Source organism: Perna viridis, chromosome 8 (genome assembly GCF_037379345.1).
Source record: "Perna viridis isolate PV_CMFRI_1.1 ecotype Kerala chromosome 8, ASM3737934v1, whole genome shotgun sequence".
Lineage (NCBI taxonomy): Eukaryota > Metazoa > Mollusca > Bivalvia > Mytilida > Mytilidae > Perna > Perna viridis.
This window is the reverse complement of record NC_142452.1, coordinates 5102774-5125417: the sequence shown is the minus strand read 5'-3', so window position 1 is coordinate 5125417 and position 22644 is coordinate 5102774. Positions and strand designations below refer to the sequence as shown.

The following is a 22644-nucleotide window of genomic DNA, read 5'->3' as shown; positions in this document are numbered from 1 at the left end:
ACAATATTTTTAGAGTTTAGTTAATGTTTTATAATTGAGTGAAAATACTTACTCATAAGTACATTGTTTTGTGATTGCAAATTGAAATTTACTAAAATGAAAAATATTTGCAATGCCAAAATGACTAATGTTTTGGAAGCTATTTGTAGGCCCTTTTTTATCAAGAATTTCATAATTCTATTTATGATACTAAAGTGTTGGTGTTGATAAGGCAGAACATATTTATTTAATAAGACCATTAACAGTTTTCATGGCGGTAAAACAATTGAAAATGTCATAACATTTCTACATGTAGAGTGAAATTACTTTGATAGCTTTCAACACTAAAGTTGTTATTGTTTTCCAGGTTTTCATACCATAATAACTTTATGCAGTGAAAAAAAGCAAGTTGCGTTTTCAATCTTTTCATTATAATAGAAAATAATCCAAACGGCAGGAAATAGTATTTGAACAGGTATATTAGAAGTCATTTTAACAACACATTTTAAAATTTTAAAGCAATACTCCTTATTGAAGGCTTAAATAGTGTATTGAATGTTGATTATCAGCATACATTGTTGACAGCGACAATGGTCTGGTTTCTGATGAATCAGCATCTTCATTTCTAATAGAAAGCCTAATTGTATGTTGCCTGATGAGCATTTTTGTCCGACGGTTATCAAAATACCTCGTTGATAGCCTTAGTGCTCCTTTATATCCGCTAAATATCAACATACATTATAGGTAGCCTCAAAGGTCCTTTATATTTATTTGTTCATTTACATACCTTGTTGTAAGCATCAATAGTTTGTTGTCTCTGCCGTATTTGAGCCGATTGTGTGAAGTCTGACGTCAGTTGTCTAATATTACAGTAATCGAGTGGTCTATCACTTGTTGTTTTCTACAGAAAAAAAGCTCATTAAAGTTTTTGAGAAATTTGTTCTTCATGACGTGTACCTCAATGTGTTGTTCTTCATCACGTGTACCTCGATGTTTTGTTCTTCATGACGTGTACCTCGATTTTTTGTTCTTCATGACGTGTACCTCGATTTTTTGTAATGGGAAAACTGAATTCCTTCATTAAACTTTATTACAGAAGTTACCCAAACAAGGTTTCCCTGATTTTTTTTTATCAATTTACATAAAAAACTTAAATATAAAAAATTCCAGTTTTATATATTGTAAATTTCGACATGCTGTTTCAAGGAGTAACGCCTCATCAGCAGCATTAAAATCAGATGTGTAGGAAGATCATAATCAAATTATTAGTTGTATACAAGAAGTACTCATGACCAAAACTATCGAACGAGGAAGCCAAATCCATCAGCGAGAGGCTCTACCATATGCAATGAATCCTCGGTGATTTACGTATTTTTAAATTTCGAATACTGCAAGATTTCATAAATAGGGTAGATAAAATATGATATTATTCGGGGGCAGACAAGTCCGACTACTGGGTTGGTGAAAGTTCTCGGGGACGACAGGTAAAAATAGAAAATATTGGTTCACTGCACATCATACAGATTATAATTCCTAATCGTTATGGTGTAACCATCTGCACCATGAAAACTGATTTATTCAACGGGTCATAGTTTTCCTTTACTCGTTCGTCTACCCCGGACTTGACTTTTTTATGAGCAACTCGACGGGTGTTTCTAGAACAGCAGAGGACGCTTACCCTACCGGTGCACCTGGTCCATGCTCCCAGTTTTTAGTGGAGTCCGAGTTGCTAATTTACTTTTGTTTCTTTGTACGTATGATTTTAGTTACTTTATGTTCTTTGTTGTATATGTCTGTTTTTCATGTCTGGTCTTTGTCCCTGGATTACATTCTTTTGATTACAGCTATAACCTTGGTTCCCTTGATTAGTCTTTTGCATTTACATTAAAATTCTGGCTCATATATCTTTAGATTTTGTGTCTTTTTTAATTATTCTACATTGATCATTGTTCTTTCTTAAATATGAGTTGTGATTTTTTCCCCTGTTTGCTATAAAGTAATGATAACTTTTAACGGAGTGATTTTGAAAACTTGTTGGCACTTGAAGGAATTATTCGCTTTTCAATTTTGTATTTTAACGCAAAACATTTTTTTTAAATAAACTCAATTAAAATAACAAGATTTCCTTTACATACAGTATATACTACGTATATATTTACCTGTCCTTTCTGGTAAAGATTAAGTGTCCTGAGTTCCAGAGGATTTAAATTTAATTCTTTCGCAATGTGTTCCATAATTGACTCAATGACGAATATAGCAGGAGTGGAACCTTTTGAAACAGAAATGGATAGAAAATGTAATACATCCTGCAAGACATATGCCTATATACTTCAGAAATAAATCATAGAAACTCCGTTCTATTAGTGTTTTGCCATGGGCTGGCTAATTAGGTCTCATTGTTTTACCCTGAGCAATAGCGATTCTAACAGGATTAATTTCTTCATATGTTTTAATAGAAGCAGCCTGTGTGTTGCACGAAATACTGGTCATGTGTTATCACTATTTTATTAGAACTGTGGCCTAAAGAGTCTTGAAGCAAATAATAAAAGAAAATTTGATATACGGTAGATAATAAATATTTTAGAATTTTCTTCAAACTTTAAGATAAAGAAATAATAGCAATTGTTTTTTTCTTTCTAAATTAGAATATAAGATTTTTTTAAATACAATTTAAACAATGATACAAATGTGATACAAAATATTTCCATTCAAAACACAAATTGAATTTGAAACATTGTATTCAATTCCACGTGCTTTTTGGATAAAACTTGAGGAATCTAAGTCGACGAGATATAATACCAACCTGGCGCTCTACAGAATGTATTCATTGGTTTGTTTGTCATACATAACTTTGGTATTAACTCCCAATTTGCACAAAAGTAAGCTGGTGTAAAGAAAATGTACAAATAATACACATAATCATAATGTTCATATTTCTAAGTATTCAGGCAGAAAGTTTAAACTACAATGTATATGTTCAATATTCATCTTCAGAAAGAGCGTTACATGTTTGTATCATGTACAAGAAAGAGATCATTAGATGTTTGTATTTCATTTTTATTCACTCAGGCACCTTTTAGTGCATGTTCTAGTTCAACAATTTGCAATATTTTGGTAATTATTCAATTATAGTCGAAAACAAGTAATCAGTCATGAACTAAGTGTATCTAGTGCAAAATAGATTTCATATTGGAATTATCAAACTTTTATGCAATTTGAAACATAAAAAAAGAATCAAATTCTGACTGTGCGTCAGTTGCTTTGGTAATTCCATTTTCTTACATTACCGTTGTCAATATAGTCAAACATGGCACCGAGTGCTATTTCGTTGTCTATGTAGCCTGAGTCAGTAATGAGGTCAATTTTCACTCCATTTAGCAATCCTTGTTCACTAACTCCTACCTAAAATCAGACACTTTATACAGACATTTGAATTAAAACGAATCAAGAAAAAATGACTCGACTATACACAATGAAATGTTTAAACCTAACCCTGAATCATACGAGAACCTGTCGTAACTCGGCATTTTAAAGTCCCTTTATATCAGTTTAAATGTAATATGTACCTTGTTAACCTGTCTTAACAAAATAAAATAAAAAATTCCAAAATTAGTTTGGTTTAGACGTGTTTGATTGTAAAGGTTTGTGACGTTAATTTCACAATTAAAACTGAAGGAAAACCATTTGAATATTTATGTCAATTGTCAGTGGTTCATAGAATTTTATATTAGATGTTTTTCTTCCGTATTTATACCATCTGTCTCATAGTGCAAGTTCCAAAACGAATAATATTAGTCATCAGTGTACTGTTGTTCATTCCTAGTGAAACCATCATGTTCAGTAATTCGTTTGTCTTCTTATTCTACAATTAGAGTTATATGAACAAAAGGATTGAACATGATTCAAAACATTGCATAATATGCATTATACATGCACAATAGTTAAAGAACCGTCTACTATTTTCTTCCTACCGTATAGTCGGCTCTATAAGGGAAGCGCCTGCCTAACATCTCCATATTGGTATGAAAGTCCATATTAAGTTTAACTGGTCTGGAAAAAAAATACAATTCCAAATATCCAAAAGTACATTTCATTTCGTTTTGTCTAATGGTATTAGTATATAAAATTGAACCCAATTGACATTTCATATATGTTGACAAGTTATACAGTAAAAAATGGAATAGATAACCACGATAAATAAGTATTTGAATTCATAGTTTCTTGGTTTTTGTTTTGTCAAAACAATACCTCATCTTGATAGTAAGCGCCACAAACCGTAAAGTAATGTTATAATATTTCTAACGACAAAGATTTACTAAACTGAACTTAAATAATCTCATTGTAAATGTTAATGTTTAATACTGTATAAATATTTTTCTTCCTTTCTCTTCCAACAAACTATTTATACCTTTTCATTATATGAGCAGCAACAGCGCATCCTGCAGCTACCAAAGTATTTCTTGATATTTTGGATCCATAAGCTCCACCAAGTCTCTTAACACTGACATTTATCCTGTTTAACGATATTTCTAAATATAAGCTTGTTCTTACCATGAACAGACATTGTGATGTGATCTGAGTGGTGGTACAGTTGATCAATCGGTTCACCGTTTCTCACTTTTACGAGATGCGACTCGAGGTAGCTATACCTTTTATAAAAAAAAAAATCGTTTCGTAGGGGAAAATTTGCAAATCGCATTTCTGAAAAATTCCTTAAATTTAACATGATTCAATGTGTCATGAGTTGAAGGCATAATATGATATTTTATCACAAAAAGGTCATTAATACCTGCTCTGCTGAATGCCTAACACCTGAGCCACACCTTTGTGTGCATGGTCTATCCACTGTGTCGATGTCTTTACATCCATACCTGTGTCTGTTGGGGTACAGTATGCAATCTGAAGTTTAATTCTCATAGATTGGATATCAAAAAAGCAATCCAGTTTTGAGTTTCATTCTTGGTGCAAGAAACTTGATATTATAATTTGACTCAATAGCTGAAGATTTCAAGGTGCATATTTCTTTTCATTTTTATATTAAAATTTGGAATAAGTTATGAAATGTAAAATCATTAGAATCATTACACTTTTACTATAGTTGTCATATAGAGGTGCCATGTAAAATACCTGTGTTTCCATTTGGAAATGTTGCTGCTCGCCAACCTTAATTGTTCCTGTAATTTTCTTTGGGCTATTGTTTATTGCAGCTGTAAGGAAATAGTTGATCTTTAAATTACAATGTTGACACAGGGAATTGTTTTGAATATTTATACACTGACTTTGTTTGTTCAAAAGAACCAAACCAAACAAATCACTTTTTTTCTTTGTTTCCGTCAAACAATTTTTCTATTGCACGAAAAATAGAACGATAATAATTATGTATTATTATTTTTTTCTTATTCTGATATCTGAGTTTAAAAATTATATTAGTTTAACGATCATTTAATGTAAAAGGCGGCCCCTCCTCAAAATCATAAAACACTCCGAAATGTCTCCAACAATCTAAGACCTAATGAATACTGTTCTACATATTCTACAACACAAATCGTACTTTGAGCATCCCCCTTTGCAAATTTGTCGAGTGGTGGTGGTAATGGATAAACTTTCCTGGCTTTTATGGCGTCGTCTATTGAAAGTAGAGGAGGTTTCTGATCGGAGTATGTCACTACTACCTCACTTACTGCCCTGTTTGCAATGTCTTCATTTTCTACAATGCACAAATTCTTCTGTTCACGATTTATCAGTTATAACCGATCTGAGCAAATGAACTGTGAACAATAACTTATAGTGATACCCCCGCGTCAAAATTTTGGTGCATTCAAAATATAAACAAAATTGTCAAAGAAGAAACATTTGTTGCAGGAAAAAATATGTTACGAAAACAAACAAAAAAAGAGATGACGGAAAGATCAACTGAAAGACTGATGGACGATGATAAAAACATATTCCCTCTTTTGATCGTTTTCAATGTCTGGACTTCGTCCCTGGATTACATTCTGTTGAATTGTCCCTTGATTACTTTTTCACATCATGAAAAATCGTTTAACATCGAGTTCGATGTGATGCTGTTATTGTACGTTATTTATTAATATTGATTTCAAATAAGATTTAAGCAAATCGTGTATAGCAAAAGTCGAACTAACACTATACATGTAAATTTAGTTTAACCGAGAAGAGAATCAGAGTAATAACAAACATATACTTAAAACTGAAAACACGTATACTGACATAACTGGTAGTAGGTATTTTCATATTTACCCGCCACTATCATTGCGAGAGCCTGTCCTGCATATTTTATGTCTCCACTGCACAAAACCTAGAAAAACGGCGTCGATCATGAATCACTTTATAGCATAAAAATACGAGCAGTGTTCTATTTCTAGGAAAATTTAATTTAAAGTCGAAGGTTAGAGGAAATTAAAAAAAAACAGCTGTGTCTTTTTACTCGCAATTGTTACAAGTTTCATGAAAATTTACAAAAACTGTTAGAAGTTTTGCCCTGAAAACAAATATTTTCTACAAACATTTTCTTAGACTGTGTTTGACCTCGCGTTTTGAATCACTTACCGAAATAAATCTTGTCAATTTTGCACTAAATTCGGTACCTGGAATACGTTTCATGAAATAGCACAAATCGGTAAGAAGTTGTGCCTAGAAATCAATTTCTGTAGAAATAAATATCATTTCAGAAAGTGCATTTAAATTTGAACGTTGACATTCTGGGCCGAAGTTAAGAAAGTGTCTTTCTTTGTCCTAAGTGATGGAATAGCATAAGAGAAGATCATTCAAATGTTGTGCCCATGAATTCATATTTCGACGGACAGGAGAAGTCTTTAGCCATAGTAGTTTCAAATGGAAGAGGACAACACAATTCCTTAGTAATACACACATATATATATATATATATATATATATATATATATACTAAAAAGGATTTGTAGTAAGTGTACTTTACCGATTAATATTGTCAACGGAAACTAGCTTTCTTTTGTTTGCAATACTATAATGTCTTAAGTGTAAAACAAAACTTAAATCATACATTTATTATTACAATGGTGTTATTTATTCTTACTTCTTCTGGCTGAATTGGCATGTCTGTTGCGTCAGGTGAGGAGCAATTATTTTCACCAGGGATATCTTTGGCGGTGATAAATTTTAAAACTCCAGGCATAGCCTTAAAAGATTGTTAAAATCATCGCATCCATAAATAGCTTGATGTTGTAAATATACTCTTATCATCGGCAATACTATTTAGAATTTATGAGAAAAATAAGTAAGAAAAAAAATCATATATAAAAGTCAAATAAAATGAAGCGACAAGACCTTTGAACACAATGCATTTTTTCCGACGCAGTCGTTACAGTTTCGCTTTTTACCATTTGACCATAAAGACACCTTTCCATGGAAACACAAGTCACCTAATCGCAATTATTTTTCCTGATTGGCCGAATACTAATAACTTTGTGGCGTTGGAAAAAACTGTATCGAAAATTAAATTTGCGTGCCATATTTTATTTCCTGAATGAAATGTAGTAAATTATAAGTAAAGGAACAAATTTTACTGCGTCGGCCATCTTTAGTTTTAAAGATAGTACTTGTTTTACTTATCTTAAAAGACAAGTTCCAACAGTTTGTTTTAATCACTATATATACCAGAGCTTTTGACGAATCCATGTTTTGAAGTTTTGCATTGCCAATAGTACTTATAACAAAGGCAGCGTGTAGTGTTCCCTGTTGTTCGGCAATGTCATTTATGTATTCGATCTTCCCAGATGCCTACAATACTAACAAATGTTACATATACAATTTATGTTGAGATGTGATCTATTATTACCTTTACTTTCTAATTAGTAATCTATATAATTAAATTTTCTCATGAACTTACTTGATACCGTGACGTTATTAACGGTCCGTAGTACGCAATTTATATAATGCCTAATTAGCGGGCAATGAATCGCAAACTGCAGCAAAGTTAGTTATTCTGCATAACCAGGTCAAAAATTAAAAACAATCCTAAAAAACCTGGCAAAATATTTCTTTGATTTGCTTTATTTTTGAAATCTAATAAAAATGTCGTTTTAACTACTTCGTGGCAAATTACATGCAAATCTGATTTCAAGTTCCCTTATAAATAATGTCTCAAAGAGCAATGACATTGCTTAAACACAAACTTTTATCTATATGACGTCACCTGGTCTACAGCTTCAAGTTTCATAAATGGTTCAGTAAGTGGCCATTCTAAAGGTTTCGTATCATAGGATTGCTGTCCCGTTGATAATGGTCTCTCTAAAGATTTGGCACCACATCTGTAAACCATTCCTGCGGCGTCTCCCAGTATATCAAGTATATACTAAAGGGAAGGGAAAGAGGCGTATTTGTACAATAAGGTTAATCATTAGAAACTTTCGTGTGATTCTATAATGTCTAAACCCATGAGAATAGATTTGTCTTTATTAATCTCATCTAGTGTGCACTATAAGGGTCTGAGAGTTCTCCAATAAGCTTGTTTAATGTTTACCCTCAGACTGGCATAAGAAAATAATTCCCCTCTCTTGTAAAGGTTATGCTGATTATTGTAATTTCAAATTTAATCAAACAAGTCATGCCGGACAGAGGTCACATATTATTTTACTCATTGCAAAGTAAAGGTAGAATATCATTAGAGAAACAGAACATAACACATACCGTGTCTAAAAGGTTAACAGAACGGTAACTTCAAATTTTTACTCCATAAAGACAACATGAAAAAGATCGGTATCAAACAAATAGTGGTTACCATTTTGAGTGTTGAATGTCGTTTCACAATGAGAAAAGGTAATATTATGCATTTCTGGCAGAATTGAAGGCTGACATAAGTGACAAATGAATGCATACACCGTTTTTATTTGATAACATGATTTGTATTTATCTGATTAAACGGTTTTTGTGCATACAATATTATAATTTTAAATTTTATATTGACCGAAGTAGGGACTATTTAACGATCAGGATAATATAAATGATTTTAAGAAATATAATACTCATACTCTGTACAAATATCCCAGAGCAACATTTTTCCTGTAGGCAGTACTCGGTTCCACAGCATCTATGTTTGGATCTGGGTTTACCTCACTGGATAGTGTACCGATAGCACCTAAAAGGAAATTATTGTAAAGGCCAATTTTAGTAGTTATATTATTATAAACTTTCTAGTTACATTCATTTGGTCAAATTTGTTGTTTTAGGCATTGCACTGATCCAAATATAAAAGTACAACTGTAATTCTATATGCTAAACAACGGAAACAAATATCGGGTTTTAGGTCCGTTTGTCACTAACTAAGATTGTTGAATAAGTTTTGATAATAATTCATCATGATTACCTTGTACAACGGACACATCACCCAAGTTCTTTCCTTGCAGGAATGTTTCTGTTTGTGCAGCATGGACCTATGGCATAAAGGAAATAAATACATTTCAAAGAAAACATTATATATACTTCAACTTAATTAACATAGTTATTATCGTTGCCATTGTTTTTCCCCATATATCTACTTTTTGTTGATAAATTAATTGAATATACAGTTATAACGGTATTTTTTTAACTATATGAAAATGTGATCTTGACATTCACTAAAATGAAATCCTTTTTGAGAAATGTAGACTTACAAAGTCTTTAGAAACACCAGAGATGACTATACATGGTTTCTCTGCAACTGTAAACTTCCCTGCCGTCCTGTCTATCTTCATTCGTATTCCAGCGTTAATATAGGAATGTGAATTCTTAAAGGATGAAAATTCAAATGTATGTGATCAAAGCATGAAATCAATCATCGATTGTCGATATCTAATTCAAACATTTTATGTTGATGATGCTGCTTTTCTGTTCTTGTTGGTAATACTGTTGTTGTTGTCGATTTTCAATGGGATATCGCTAATAACTGACACGGATGATCGCGGAAGAAATTTTGGGTAGGAATATATTTCTTTCATTTAGTTGTTTCATTGTGTTAAGATATTGAAAAATATATGTTAAGCAGTTGAATAGTAAAAGTTAAAACAAAATAAATGCATATATACTTACCACTGCTCTTTGTGCAACTTTGTAAAACCTGCATATGTAATCATCAGTCATTGGCGGTAAGATCATAGAAACTATCACTTTATTTGTCATGTCTGACTTCAGAAACTGGCTGATTGGGACATTCTCTGATCCTTTGCTACTGGCTGTCAAGGAGTCACGGAAATAAGAAAAGAAAATAAAGTATACAATCAATTAATGTTTGTTTCGTTTTTACGATATATGGGCTTAATCAAACATACAAACGGCTAAAAAAGGAGATTTCCAAGTTTCGTTTTCATCATGAGCAATCTGTAGGGGCTTTCCTCTTTTGTCTCTTTAGAGATGTGGGCCAAAATAAAAGGCAGATGGAAGTGTCTGTATAGTAATAATGAACTCTCTGTTATAGATGATATGGAAATAGTCTATTATTTAATGGTAAAACGTAGGCTGTTATTAAAAGACTGTGTCAAATTGCTTTCCTTTTCTTGAATTACATTTTTGTTGAAATCTTACAGATAATGTACGAAATGAATTTCAAATGTAGACGCACAGAGAAAGCCGATCTGGATTAAACAATAAAAATATATTACCAATCATCAGTTGAGCATTAGCAACTTCCAAAGTGACATAAACATCTGACTGAAACTCTGGATGGAGGTGTTTCATCATCAAGTTACCTGCCCAACATCCTAACTGGAAGTATAAAATATAATAAAGATATTGTCAGCGCCTTTTCCAGTAAATACATCATATGACCAATCACGTAATAAATAAGAATTACAAGAAAGTTTTCAATATTTCAAATTCACGGTTATATTGAGCTTATGTACTTGGTTTACATTCTTATTCAATTGTTGTTTTAATGTAGCTGTATCACGAAGGAACCTTTTTACACATTATTTGTCAACACTCATTAAAAAAATATTTTTGGTCAAATAGAATCAGGCAGTATGCAAACAAAAAGAATACATGACTATCGCTTGAAACACATGAAATATAGCATAAAAAATAAAGATGTGTATGGATGTATATCCAACGTAATTTGCGGCCACCAAAAACTAAATTAGCAATGCTCTTTGTATACATACACTTCTTATGGAGTTTCCAGCAACTCTATGCAGCATTTCGGCCATATCACCAAGGTGTCCTAGATTTGGTTTTAATTTTGACCGTTTAAAGATATCAATCAGTTGATTGATTGACAACCCTGCTCCTAGTACGACTGTAGGATCAAACTGTAATGAATGAGAATTCTTATTAAGGTAAAAGACATAAAGCGAACTTCAAAGCACATTGTAAAAAGTAATATTGTGTGTAATTCTTGAAATGAAACGGAAAAAGAAAACTTATCGTTGAAAGACATGTTTAGTCTCATTTGGGAAAAGAAATTATATTCATATTTAGTCGTCTAAAATACTGTGCGTATGAAACTCCCGCTGATACTGTAAAATGTACAACATTGCTATATTAATTCTTAATTTAGTTAATTCATTTAATTCTTCTGACAATATATTTGACTTACATCGACACTAAACAATCCCTGTATTCCTCTTAGATCAACTAGTATATCAAAGTTTGATGGTTGGAGTTCTGCTTTGTAAACACCTGTAACATTTTGTACAAGACGTTTAAAGATAAATCGTACTTAATTTGTAGTCGTCTACTTTTCTTTAATTGCTGTTAGTTTGTTCGTTATGTCTATTGTTTGTTTGTACGTTTTGTGTATTTGCATCATTTTGCAATTTCCTATGCATTTTGTTTGGTATTTATAATGGTATTAATTATTCATTATTATTCATTTGGTTATTTTTATCAAACTTTGTCTGTGGTAGATCAGGCCTGTGTGCCAAAATATGTTAAATCAAAACGTTTGAGAAAAGCTTTATTTCATTCAAGTCTGAGGATTTTATGATGTTCCACACAATGAATAACATTCTTACACTTGAGTATTTGCTCCCAGTTCACGGTAGCAGGCCTGTATTACTGAATAAGTACATTTTTTAGACATGGTATAAAAAGTAGTGGTGTTGTCTACATCAAATGCATTTCAATGTTCCCTCGATTGCAGATCAACTTGTATTAAATATTGCTTAAAGTTCCTTTGGAATATATATTCAAAAACATTAAAAGTTGTCAAAATTAGTGCACATATCACTACAAAAATCAGAAAAGTAGACGATCATACCTAAAAAATTCACGAAGAAACCAGATTTTTCCTGAGGGATCACAGCAAATCAAAATATTTACCTGTTCCTGTATTCCCAAACACGAGTCTAATTTTCTTTCCTGGATTACTGGTGAAGATCTGGAAGACTTGATCCAACATAGTAGGTCTCTGCCATACAATATTACTGCCTACAACCCTTAACTCCTGGCCTGTCTTTGTGTGGCATTTACCATGGCATCTCTTACCTGTTTTTGGGCAAACTGCTTTTCCCAACTCCTATTTTGATTTTCACAGAAATAAACATTATCCTGTTTTTGTGAACAGTGGATAACATACGCTCCTAACTTGAAAATTGTCTTACAAAAATGCAGAAATATTACGCAATTAACAAAGCTTAATATAATTCGATATATTGATATATTGATCTGTGTTTAATTACAAGAAATAGATATTTAAATTTCATTAGTAAACAAACCTCTATATCAACAGGGTTTGCTTTCTTCATCGTTGGTGAGTCCTGTGCAAACGATTTCATAGCATCCAAAATAGGTCTATATCCTTAAACAGAGGGAAACGTTTTGTTTTGCAAATAAACAGACTTTATCTGCCTTTAAAGTTAAAAATGGTCCGTTTCTAAATCACATGAAACGAAACTTGATTTAGACGTTACAGATTATACAAATGCTTGCGTTAATTATCATAAATAAATTATAATATCAATTTTACAGATGCACTATTAATCAACAAAGTTCCTTTAAGATATGTCAAGAGATGACAGCTTTTATAAAAAAAAAAAAAGCTATGATGGGAAAATTTTGTGATCGACACTACATACGATACAAGGGTAATAACAAAATTACTGGACACTAATCCGACCTATAATCAAGTCAAATCCAACATATATCTGACAAACTAGATATGACATCACCTGAAATGGCTGATACCGCAATGGCACTGACTTGGTACAGGTATTTCAAACGAAATGTAGGGTTAAATCTAGATTTTACAGCGCTCCAAACCTCCCTCTTCCGATGCGACGTTAATATATCAGATAAAAAAGCATTTGCATGCTATAGTGTAATAGTCAGTAAATCAGTACAAAGAATAAATTACAAAAAAAGACAATCATCGCTCATTCTTTTAGAATAATTTAAGTATTGTTCAAGCGAGGACTGATATCTGAAAAAGAATTTGGTAAGAAAATTTTTGAGACACATTTGATACGAGACCTTTCGAGACGAATTTCATCATACCCCTGATTCAGGGGTTTGTTACGCAGATATATACGGCGTTCAAGTAAATCAGATTAGTTAGTACTTACTCTAGCGTAGCGAATCGATTGTGAAATATAAACATTACATGCAGGAGAAGATGAAGTTATATTGCTGCACACGTAAGGTAAATTTATAATTATAAAACGTCACTTTAAATCTTTAAATCATAAATCTTAGTACTGCGGTGACTACGGTTGTCGAATTCGAGGTTTGGATGCCTTCCCCCCTAAAAAATGTTTCCCTAATCTTCATTATCTCGAGCCCTGTTGGATATATTAAAGCTTACAATTTACCAACAGAAGTGTTGTTAATGAACAATACATCATCAATATAAAGGATTTAACATTTTATATATTCTTTTTACGAGATTATGATGAAATTCGGTCTCGTATACATACAAAAACAAGTCTGCTAGGAGATGGTTGAATTTAAAACCCATTGGAATGCCAACTTGTTGCTGAAAACAATGTCCTGACAAATATGTTATAAATGAGAAAATCAGGCATGATGTAAATCTGTTTTTCTGTGCAGTACATTTTACCCTTCTGAGGTGTAAAATATGTGGATTTTAACCTAGAAAAACATAAATTTATTTCCGAATGAGCAAAAGATATCTACGAACGTATCATTTTCAACAAGATTTCAATTTGTCATGTGTCAAGAAAGAGTAGTCGAGGGAACCAAGGTTATAGCAGTAATCAAAAGAATGTAATCCAGGGACAAAGACCAGACATGGAAATCAGACATACAGAACAAAGAACATAAAGTAACTAAAATCATACATACAAAGTAACAAAAGCAAATGCGCAACTCGGACTCCACTAAAAACTGGGAGCAAGGACTAGCTGTACCGGTAGGATAAGCGTCCTCTGCTTTTCTAGAAACACCCGCCGAGTTGCTCATAAAAAATCAAATCCGGGGTAGGCAAACGAGGAAAGGAAAACTATGAAACGTTGAATAAATCAGTTTTCATGGTGCTGATGGATACACCATAACGATCCACGACTTCATGATGACGACCATAAAACTTCTGTAGTGATAATTCAATCTTGTAGTAAAATAACCCTGTTCCAGAAGCCTATTGGTTGCAGTTCTAGCGCGATACAAAACATCTGCGTTGTTTCGGCAAACTCTGGTATAACGCATGAGTTGTGATATGAACACCCTATACAAAGGTGCTAAAGGGATGTTGCCACAGATGAAAGGAAAGTTGACAATTCTGAATGAAAAGTCATCACGTTTGCCGTAAAGTTTAGTCAATAGTTTTCCTTTACCATCGATTTTTAAGTGTAGGTCATGATATGAGGCTGACTTCACAGTTCCTTGGGGTAGAAGGGATGTATCAAATCCCCGAAATTAGGATTGTTTAAAGATAATACGTCATCTATATTGCGGAAACTGAGATTAAAGCCAAACGATATTCTTTCTCTCGGATCAGATCAGCTATAAAGTCAGCCTCGTAAGAGTGAAGGAATAGATCAGCAAGTAAAGGAGCACAATTTGTTCCCATTGGAATGCCGACTGTTTGTTGAAAAGCACGTCCACCACTGGACAAATATGTTGTCGATTAAAGATTCAAGCATTTTGTAAACATCTTCCTCTGTATATTTGAAAGATGATTTGGAATTATTTCTTACAAAGTATGAGGAATTTCTACCAAGAACTATATATTTGTATCTAGGTATACCATCCTTTTTGGAAAAAACAACGATGTATAATGTTTTTAAGTCGGAATTTTAACTGAATATGGGGAATAGAAGTATACAGTGTTACAAATCATAGGTTCTAATGCTATTATATTCAAATAATAGTCTTGAACTGATTGTTTCCAAAAGATCTTTTGAATTCAGGATCCACATTGAATTGATACCGCTACGGGAGTAACAAGTGTTGTGGTAGGACTGCAGACCTTCTTTGACAGTTGAGAATTACAATCATCGTCCTTGGTAGAGAGATCAAAAGATGATAGCACAGATTTATGATTTCCCGCAATCTCTTCCTTGGAGAGTATGGTAGCAGTATAGGTCTTATCACTGCTATTATTTTCTACGTCAATCTCTGATGATACACATTGGATGTTAAACGTTTTGCAGACAAAAACAATGGTATTTTTGGCTATGTCTGCTGGTACGACAACATACTTGTCATGTATAGTAGACAATGGTTTTGCTGCATTGGGGTCTTTGAAACTGATGTACTCTTGGCGCTCATTGACCTACTTAAAATTTTCATCCGTTTCAAAATTAAAGACCTCACGGCCTTTAACCACTCTGACAGAGAATCAATGTCTTCTCATTCTCGTTTTATCCATTTTCTTGCATAGTCCTCGACGGCATCCATAAAAGCTTTAAGAACTTTAAAGAAAGTTATAATTCCAATTTATGGAGCGTGGTTCTCGGTACTTGGGACCTTTAGAAATGATATTACACAGAGATTCGTTTTCGATGATGGTTAAATCTCCTGTAACGACGTGACCATATTTGAATGGTGAGTTTGTGCAAGAACAGTCAGGTGGTTTAGCCTTCGATTCCTCAATCTCGAGGTTCGGCAAGATCCTTTTATAATTAAAAATTTTGGATGCAATTGGTGAAGTATAGGAATATGAAATAATTGGTATGGATTGGTCTTTGAAATATGGGGGAATGAGTTGGTAACGTTTTTGTGATGGAGGATGTTAGCCAAATTAATTGCATCTATACCTTGGTTAAGAAACGGTAGTGGAAGAAATGATCGTTTTTCTTCATCTTGACTTTTCACACAAACCGGTTTAAAGAGTCTGTGGAAACCAATATCCAAAATGATGATAACAAGTATGTATAATGATGAGGTGGGGTCAGAAACAGGAGTGTGTGTAAGTCTTGTTTTGTAAAGGGAGTGTAGGAGAGTGAAATATATAGACTAAAGTTTGGTTCCAATGTGATGAAGTCCAAGAGGATTTTGTATGACAGGAAGGAGACCATCAATGGAGACATCATGTAACGTAAGTGACGTATAGTGGCGATGGCCATGACTACTTTCCCGTCTTGGATTTTTGTCAAATAAATTCATCACATTTATGCTATTGTCATATTGACTTGAAAGGTTAAATATACTTTAGATGTTGTCATTGTATCCGTAAGATATTGCAGTACCTAGTCTGCGTATCCAGTACTCCTCTCTTTCCCTACGATAGTTTTTACTTATAACGGGTTTGTTCGTAGGATGGTAATTTTTTCTAAAGTACCAGCTTTCATAGAGAGGATTGAATGATCTTGTTGATTAAAGTGTTGATAAACTGTCGGGTATTTGGTGGTTTTAATTCCCGAACTATGACCCTTTTGTTTAATCGTTGAGAGTGGAGAAGTCTGAAGAGAACTAATTTTCTAAAAACTGTAGGTTTTTAGTTTTTCAAGAAAAGGTTTGAAATCCAAAGTAAAAGCAAATCCTCATATGTTGTTTCTATGTTGAGAGAAGGCGTGACACACTACCTGAGATTGTCAATACGATTCCGTACCAACGATCGAATGGTACGTTTTCAATTTGACAATGAGTCGACTTTTGGTTCTTGGTCCTTTTCTCCCTTTATTCATGACCTTGCGTAATCTTCAACAATACCTATTATTACCTTGAAATTATGTTTCCAATTGAGGCGACGTATTCCTCAATTTTGAGATTCTGCAGTGTCTTGTAATAGGTGAAAATTTTACAACTTATTATCTTACTATAAGATTTATGAAATACGGTGGAATTTTGGAAACTACCTAATAATAATAAATGATATTGCTGATATAAATAGCATCTGTTTCTTTGTTGATCAATGGTATATGGATATACCAAATAATATGTTGTTTCTTTTACAGATGTCGGTTCAATACCAATTAAGGTAATGACAAACTTAACAATTCATGAACATGTAACGGCAACATTCAGTGTAAGAAAATAATTTCTATTGCATCTACACATATGACCAAAATACAAACCGGTATATTTACAAATCACTACAACACTAGCAAGACCACCAAACATCTCCTCATCTACAGCGACACTTATAAATACCCATCTACAAATAACGACAACACTTACCAGTACACCTACAGATGACGGCGTCATATGCATCTTCTACCTGTTTCATCGTCACCTTGCCATTATTGTTGTTTAATAGTCTACAATTTATACAGGGTTTACATACAAATGGGCTCTGTGTAAATACTCGACTTGGAACTATTTGAGTTATTAATTTGGAATATCTCTAACATTTGATTCCCATTTTAATGATGTTCGTTTTCAATTTCACGAAGGACTTAGATATTTATTATACTTAGAAATAACCGTGAATGAATATATTCAAAAATAGTATCTATCTTCTTTTTTCAAGTTTCGACTTCTCTTAACGTTACTTTCAATAAACATAAGAATAAAAATGCTAGATTATGAGCAATAAGTTTCGTACGCATGCATGTTCATGACTTGTCCGGGCGTGCAGTATCCGCATTGGGTGCCGTTATATTTAGCCAGACGTTTTGGTATGACGTCATTGATTCCTTCTACAGTCGTGATCTCCCAACCGTCACACATGAACAATGGACAGAGACACTAGGACATATAAAGGAGCAGTAAAAACAGAGAGAAAAGCACGAAACACTTGAGTTGAACCTTTATGAAATGGAAAAACAAAATTATAACCGTTTTTATGACATGCAAAACAGTCATATAGAGAGTGAGTAATAAGAATGTTTTGATACTTAAATTATCGTAACTTTAACAAAATTGTGGTTTTCTTTGGTTTCATGTTAATACATGATACTGGTTTAGGGTTATGCCAACCAGAACACTAAGTCATAACAGTATATACCGAGTTGATAGGGTAACTTTTCATTGAATCTGACAGGGGTTCATATAGCTTAGCTTCCACTACACAGATACCACACCCTCCCTCTCGACACATAGCCTTGGTTCCTGTAGATATCCGTTCTTTTCTCAGGTAGTCGACGAGAGGTGTCCATGGCGGGTACTCATTTCCAACTGTTAAAATGCGGAGTATCTTGTTAGTTACTAGGTTTTCGTTTCGATTCGATAAAAAAGATCTTGCGAAAAGAAATGTTCTATCATCGTTGTCAATAATCTTAGTTGTACACTTCTTTCTTTTCTTCATCTTAGCAATTTGTAATTTCTATGTTGTTATTCTTTTTTACAATGACTTTTATCTCAACAAATTATAAATGACATACAAGTTTAGCTACACTACGTTACCAAAGAATTTATAAATATCGCATCGTAAAATATTCATTCTATTTGTTAGAATTTAAAGACAAAACTATCAATCAGATTGGGTATATGAATAATCAAGATATTGCGGTATTCATTAAACCAGTGCAACATCTCAAACTACGAGTGTGTTTTTTTTTTATTTTATACCATGGACAACATTGGGCATTTCAAAAAGCGATACACACTAACCTTTGTATTGCTGACCGTTGACAGTCAGAGTGATCTGTGAATTGACATCTGACTTGACTCGGAACTTGATAAAATGTCCACAGCTTTCACAGTTAGCGGCAAACACTCCATTTTCGACGTTATCTTTCCGAAACAAATGTCTGGAAAAATGTATTTCTTTTTAATTTATAATCATCCTACGCTGTAAAAAGCAATGTGATATTTTGTCAAACCGTTTTCTCTGATTAACAGTAAAATTGCTTTCAAGGACAACTTTTGAAAAGGTTGAGCTTCACGAGTGTATAAACGTACAACAGTCGGATCGTTAGAAAAAAAGTAAATCAACAGATGTTGTAGATTAGTTAAATCTTTTATGGTGTATATCGTATACATCTCAGTGAATCGGAGATCTATCCGATATAAGAGGGTCCGTCCATTATGATTATGTCCCATCTGAGGTTTTACAATTAAGGCATACTAATATTTAAAGAGCATTAAACTATTTTAATATAGCTAAGCGATAATCAATTAGAATGAATTGTATCTGGAGCAGAAAGGGTAAATGTGGTTATATTACACTGACTGATAAAGTATAGTTATGATTACATTACGTAAACATACATACAAAATACAACAGATAACAAAATAGGAGATTCAAGGACTACAGCAATAGAGAGGCATGTCTACGTAAGACGATTTGGTGTAAATCCCTGGCAAGTAACACATTATTGTGAATTAAGAATATGGTTAATGAAATGGCAACGGATTGCTGCGTCGTCGCCAATTACATTATGATAGCAAAACATTAACAATAAAACATCACAAAATCAATTTCCATGTAAAATAAATATACAAAAGTGAATTTTCAAGTTGCTGGGTAAGTGTGTACCTTTTTTGATTATGATCAGTCTTAGGATACATTATTATGTAGAATTTACATAGTATTGTTTAAACATGTACAGTAAATCTTTATTGTCGTTTTTATATAATTTATTTCATCAAAATTCTCTTCCCGTTTTTTTTTACCAAGGATAAATAAAAATAGATTGAATTGTCAATCAAACATGATGTTATATTTTGACTAACTATTCCATTGCGTGACAGATAGACGGATGAATAGATAAATTGACACTTCCCCTTGTCCCGGTTTCTGCCTATGCCAGTGTGCTAGTGAAGACCAATGGATTTAAACATTGAAAATAAACAAAACAAAATCTAGTATTCTAAAAAAGTTTTTTTACACAGACAAATATTCTGCTTGTGAAATTTATGTTAATCAAGCTTCACATGAAATTCAGGCGAACGTCACATAAAATTAACGTCATTTTCATGTGAAATTCAGTTTACACGATTTTCATGTGAAAAATTCACTTGAATTTCATGTAAAGCCTCTATTCATCCGAATTTTACATTTCACAAAGCTTAATTGCCCAATTCAGGTGAGAACCATGTGAAATTCGTTTGAAATTCGTGTGAAATAATTTGGCCTGTGTAAAGGGTAAAAAAAACGAACAAACGATGCTTCTTTGGTCCACATATGCTATATTTTAAGTAACGATAATACCCTTTCTATATTCAGATCTGTGTTTTGAGAAAAACAATGCATTCATCTCACGCTAAAAGCAACCAAATCAAATGAAATTGAGAACATTGACTCCTGCAAAGTGTACATTTCATACACAATCTAAAATTGCAACAATCGAATGACAAACTTAAACATGTAAGTGGTCTATAACTGTATCAGAATTAGAAATAGAAGTGAATTCAATGGGTTTTGAATGAATCACATTCTGTCTAATCTTTATAAAGACTGTTTTTTTAAAGAATTATCAAGTTGTCAAGCAAGAATACTGTACTCTTTTATACTGATCGTTTACTGTTTGGTGCAAATTCCAATTAAACTTACTTTGAACCACAGACAGGACAGACAATACAGTTGCCCAACTTAGATGGATGGTCCATCCTGTTTTTTCTGATGCTTTTAGGTATGGGTTGAGATGTTTTATCTGATTACATAATCAAAGGATAATATAACTGGCCTTTGGACGTACTAAATAATGATATTTAAATGGCGAGTATTGCACCTGTATGAACTGACATAGTTTTTATTTTAATCTTTCTTCTATAGGTATGATTAGAACTGATTTGTATACACCTTCCAGTCAATAACTTGGTAAATGGCAGTCGAGTGCTTTTTCTATTGGTGTTGGTGTTTTGTATGTAAATCCAAGTTGGTTTGCTACAATTTTGTTAACTTCTGGTAACTCAGTTCCACGTAGTATACTTTTATATTTTGGATTCATCTTTTTGGATTGGAGTCTTCTATTCATTTTCACTTTTAATTTGTTATCTAAGATTGACAATCTTAGTATGATTCCTATAACAGTGACTTTCCTACAACCATGACACTCTTTTGTTACCAATCTACTGAACAATACAAAGGACTGACAAGGCTATCCAACATTTAAACTGACCAGTTGCTATTGTAAGAGTTACAGAATAGGTAATCACTCACCCATGAAATTAACTTGGACAGGTGTAAGGCAGCCAAATCTCTCTCTGTTTCACGTCATATGGAATTTTCCCAGCTTATGAATATTACTCACTATGTGTTTTGGGGAATTTTGTGCTTTTTGTTTTGTTTTGTTTTTGTTTTTTTTTACATAATTGATATTTTTTAGTTGTTTAATTATTGTATTTAGCAGTTGACAGAAACATATTCAAAGTACTTTTTGTTCCTACTAACATAGGAAAAGTAATAATGTGTAAAACTATTGTGAATATTGTTTATATTTTTCCAAGAAAAAAAGCTATAAACCCACAGGTGGATAGCAAATATGAAATGGCAAGTAAAAGAAAAAACAATAAACTACTTATAGTAACACTTTCATGAAATGAACAATAACTTGAAGTCACAAGGAAATGCTACTATTTATTTAAATCGTCCCATCTTAAATCTGAATCCTCTAAATAATGGCTTTTTGGGAGGGTTAAAATACATGCATTAAAATATACTCCTTCAAAGTATCTACCTTATTTATAGTCGAATCCTTATCAATTACTTGCACATGATACAATCCTAATTTCGGGGATTTGATACACCGCATCTACCCAAATGAACTTGAGATAAAGGATACTACAGACACTGTGAAGTCAGCCTCATATCTTGACCAACACTTAGAAATCGATGTTAAAAAAAAACTATTGACCAAACTTTACGACAAACGTAATGACTTTTCATTCAGAATTGTCAACTTTCCTTTCATTGGTGGCAACATACCTTCGACTTCTGCGTATGGAGTATTCATATCACAACTCATACGTTATGCTTGCCGAAACTACGCAGACTTTTTGTATCGCGCTAGAACTCTAATAAATAGGCTTCTGGAACAAGGTTATGTTCCTACAAGATTGAAGTCATCACTACAGAAGTTTTATGGTCGTCATCATGAACTCGTGGATCGTTATGGTGTATCCATCAGCACCATGAAAACTGATTTATTCAACGGGTCATAGTTTTCCTTTCTTCGTTTGTCTACCACGGACTTTTTATGAGCAACTCGGCGGGTGTTTCTAGAAAAGCAGAGGACGCTTACCCTACCGGTGCACCTGGTCCATGCTCCCAGTTTTTAGTGGAGTCCGAGTTGCTCATTACTTTTGTTGCTTTGTGTGTATGATTTTGGTTGCTCTGTGTTCTTTGTTGTATATGTCTGTTTTCCATGTCTGGTCTTTGTCCCCGGATTGCATTCTTTTGATTGCCGCTATAGC

The 22644-nt window shown here is 33.0% G+C and overlaps 1 protein-coding gene across 2 annotated transcripts in view; it reads right to left on the bottom strand.

Annotated features, from left to right (window-relative positions):
• The window catches only part of LOC148609049 (uncharacterized), a 30412-nt gene extending 9473 nt beyond the window's left edge, over positions 1 to 20939 (bottom strand). Inside the window, exons 1-27 of one of the 2 annotated variants that reach the window (XM_088542862.1) lie at positions 20783 to 20939; positions 18898 to 19037; positions 18293 to 18462; positions 17891 to 18033; positions 17524 to 17603; positions 12663 to 12745; positions 12268 to 12463; positions 11543 to 11625; positions 11109 to 11255; positions 10611 to 10713; positions 10042 to 10184; positions 9627 to 9740; positions 9341 to 9407; positions 9006 to 9112; positions 8171 to 8329; positions 7633 to 7755; positions 7052 to 7153; positions 6238 to 6295; positions 5531 to 5686; positions 5107 to 5186; positions 4769 to 4878; positions 4388 to 4492; positions 3951 to 4029; positions 3267 to 3381; positions 2783 to 2863; positions 2139 to 2248; positions 767 to 880 (exon numbers count right to left, since the gene is read on the bottom strand). In XM_088542862.1, coding sequence (XP_088398988.1) covers positions 767 to 880; positions 2139 to 2248; positions 2783 to 2863; positions 3267 to 3381; positions 3951 to 4029; positions 4388 to 4492; positions 4769 to 4878; positions 5107 to 5186; positions 5531 to 5686; positions 6238 to 6295; positions 7052 to 7153; positions 7633 to 7755; positions 8171 to 8329; positions 9006 to 9112; positions 9341 to 9407; positions 9627 to 9740; positions 10042 to 10184; positions 10611 to 10713; positions 11109 to 11255; positions 11543 to 11625; positions 12268 to 12463; positions 12663 to 12745; positions 17524 to 17603; positions 17891 to 18033; positions 18293 to 18462; positions 18898 to 19037; positions 20783 to 20838 — 3024 coding nt within the window. In that variant the 5' untranslated portion in view covers positions 20839 to 20939. Of the gene's footprint in view, positions 1 to 766; positions 881 to 2138; positions 2249 to 2782; positions 2864 to 3266; positions 3382 to 3950; positions 4030 to 4387; positions 4493 to 4768; positions 4879 to 5106; positions 5187 to 5530; positions 5687 to 6237; positions 6296 to 7051; positions 7154 to 7632; positions 7756 to 8170; positions 8330 to 9005; positions 9113 to 9340; positions 9408 to 9626; positions 9741 to 10041; positions 10185 to 10610; positions 10714 to 11108; positions 11256 to 11542; positions 11626 to 12267; positions 12464 to 12662; positions 12746 to 17523; positions 17604 to 17890; positions 18034 to 18292; positions 18463 to 18897; positions 19038 to 20782 lie in introns of those variants that run through there. The other variant, XM_088542863.1, reaches the window with a different exon arrangement.
• Between the last annotated feature and the right edge of the window lie 1705 nt (positions 20940 to 22644).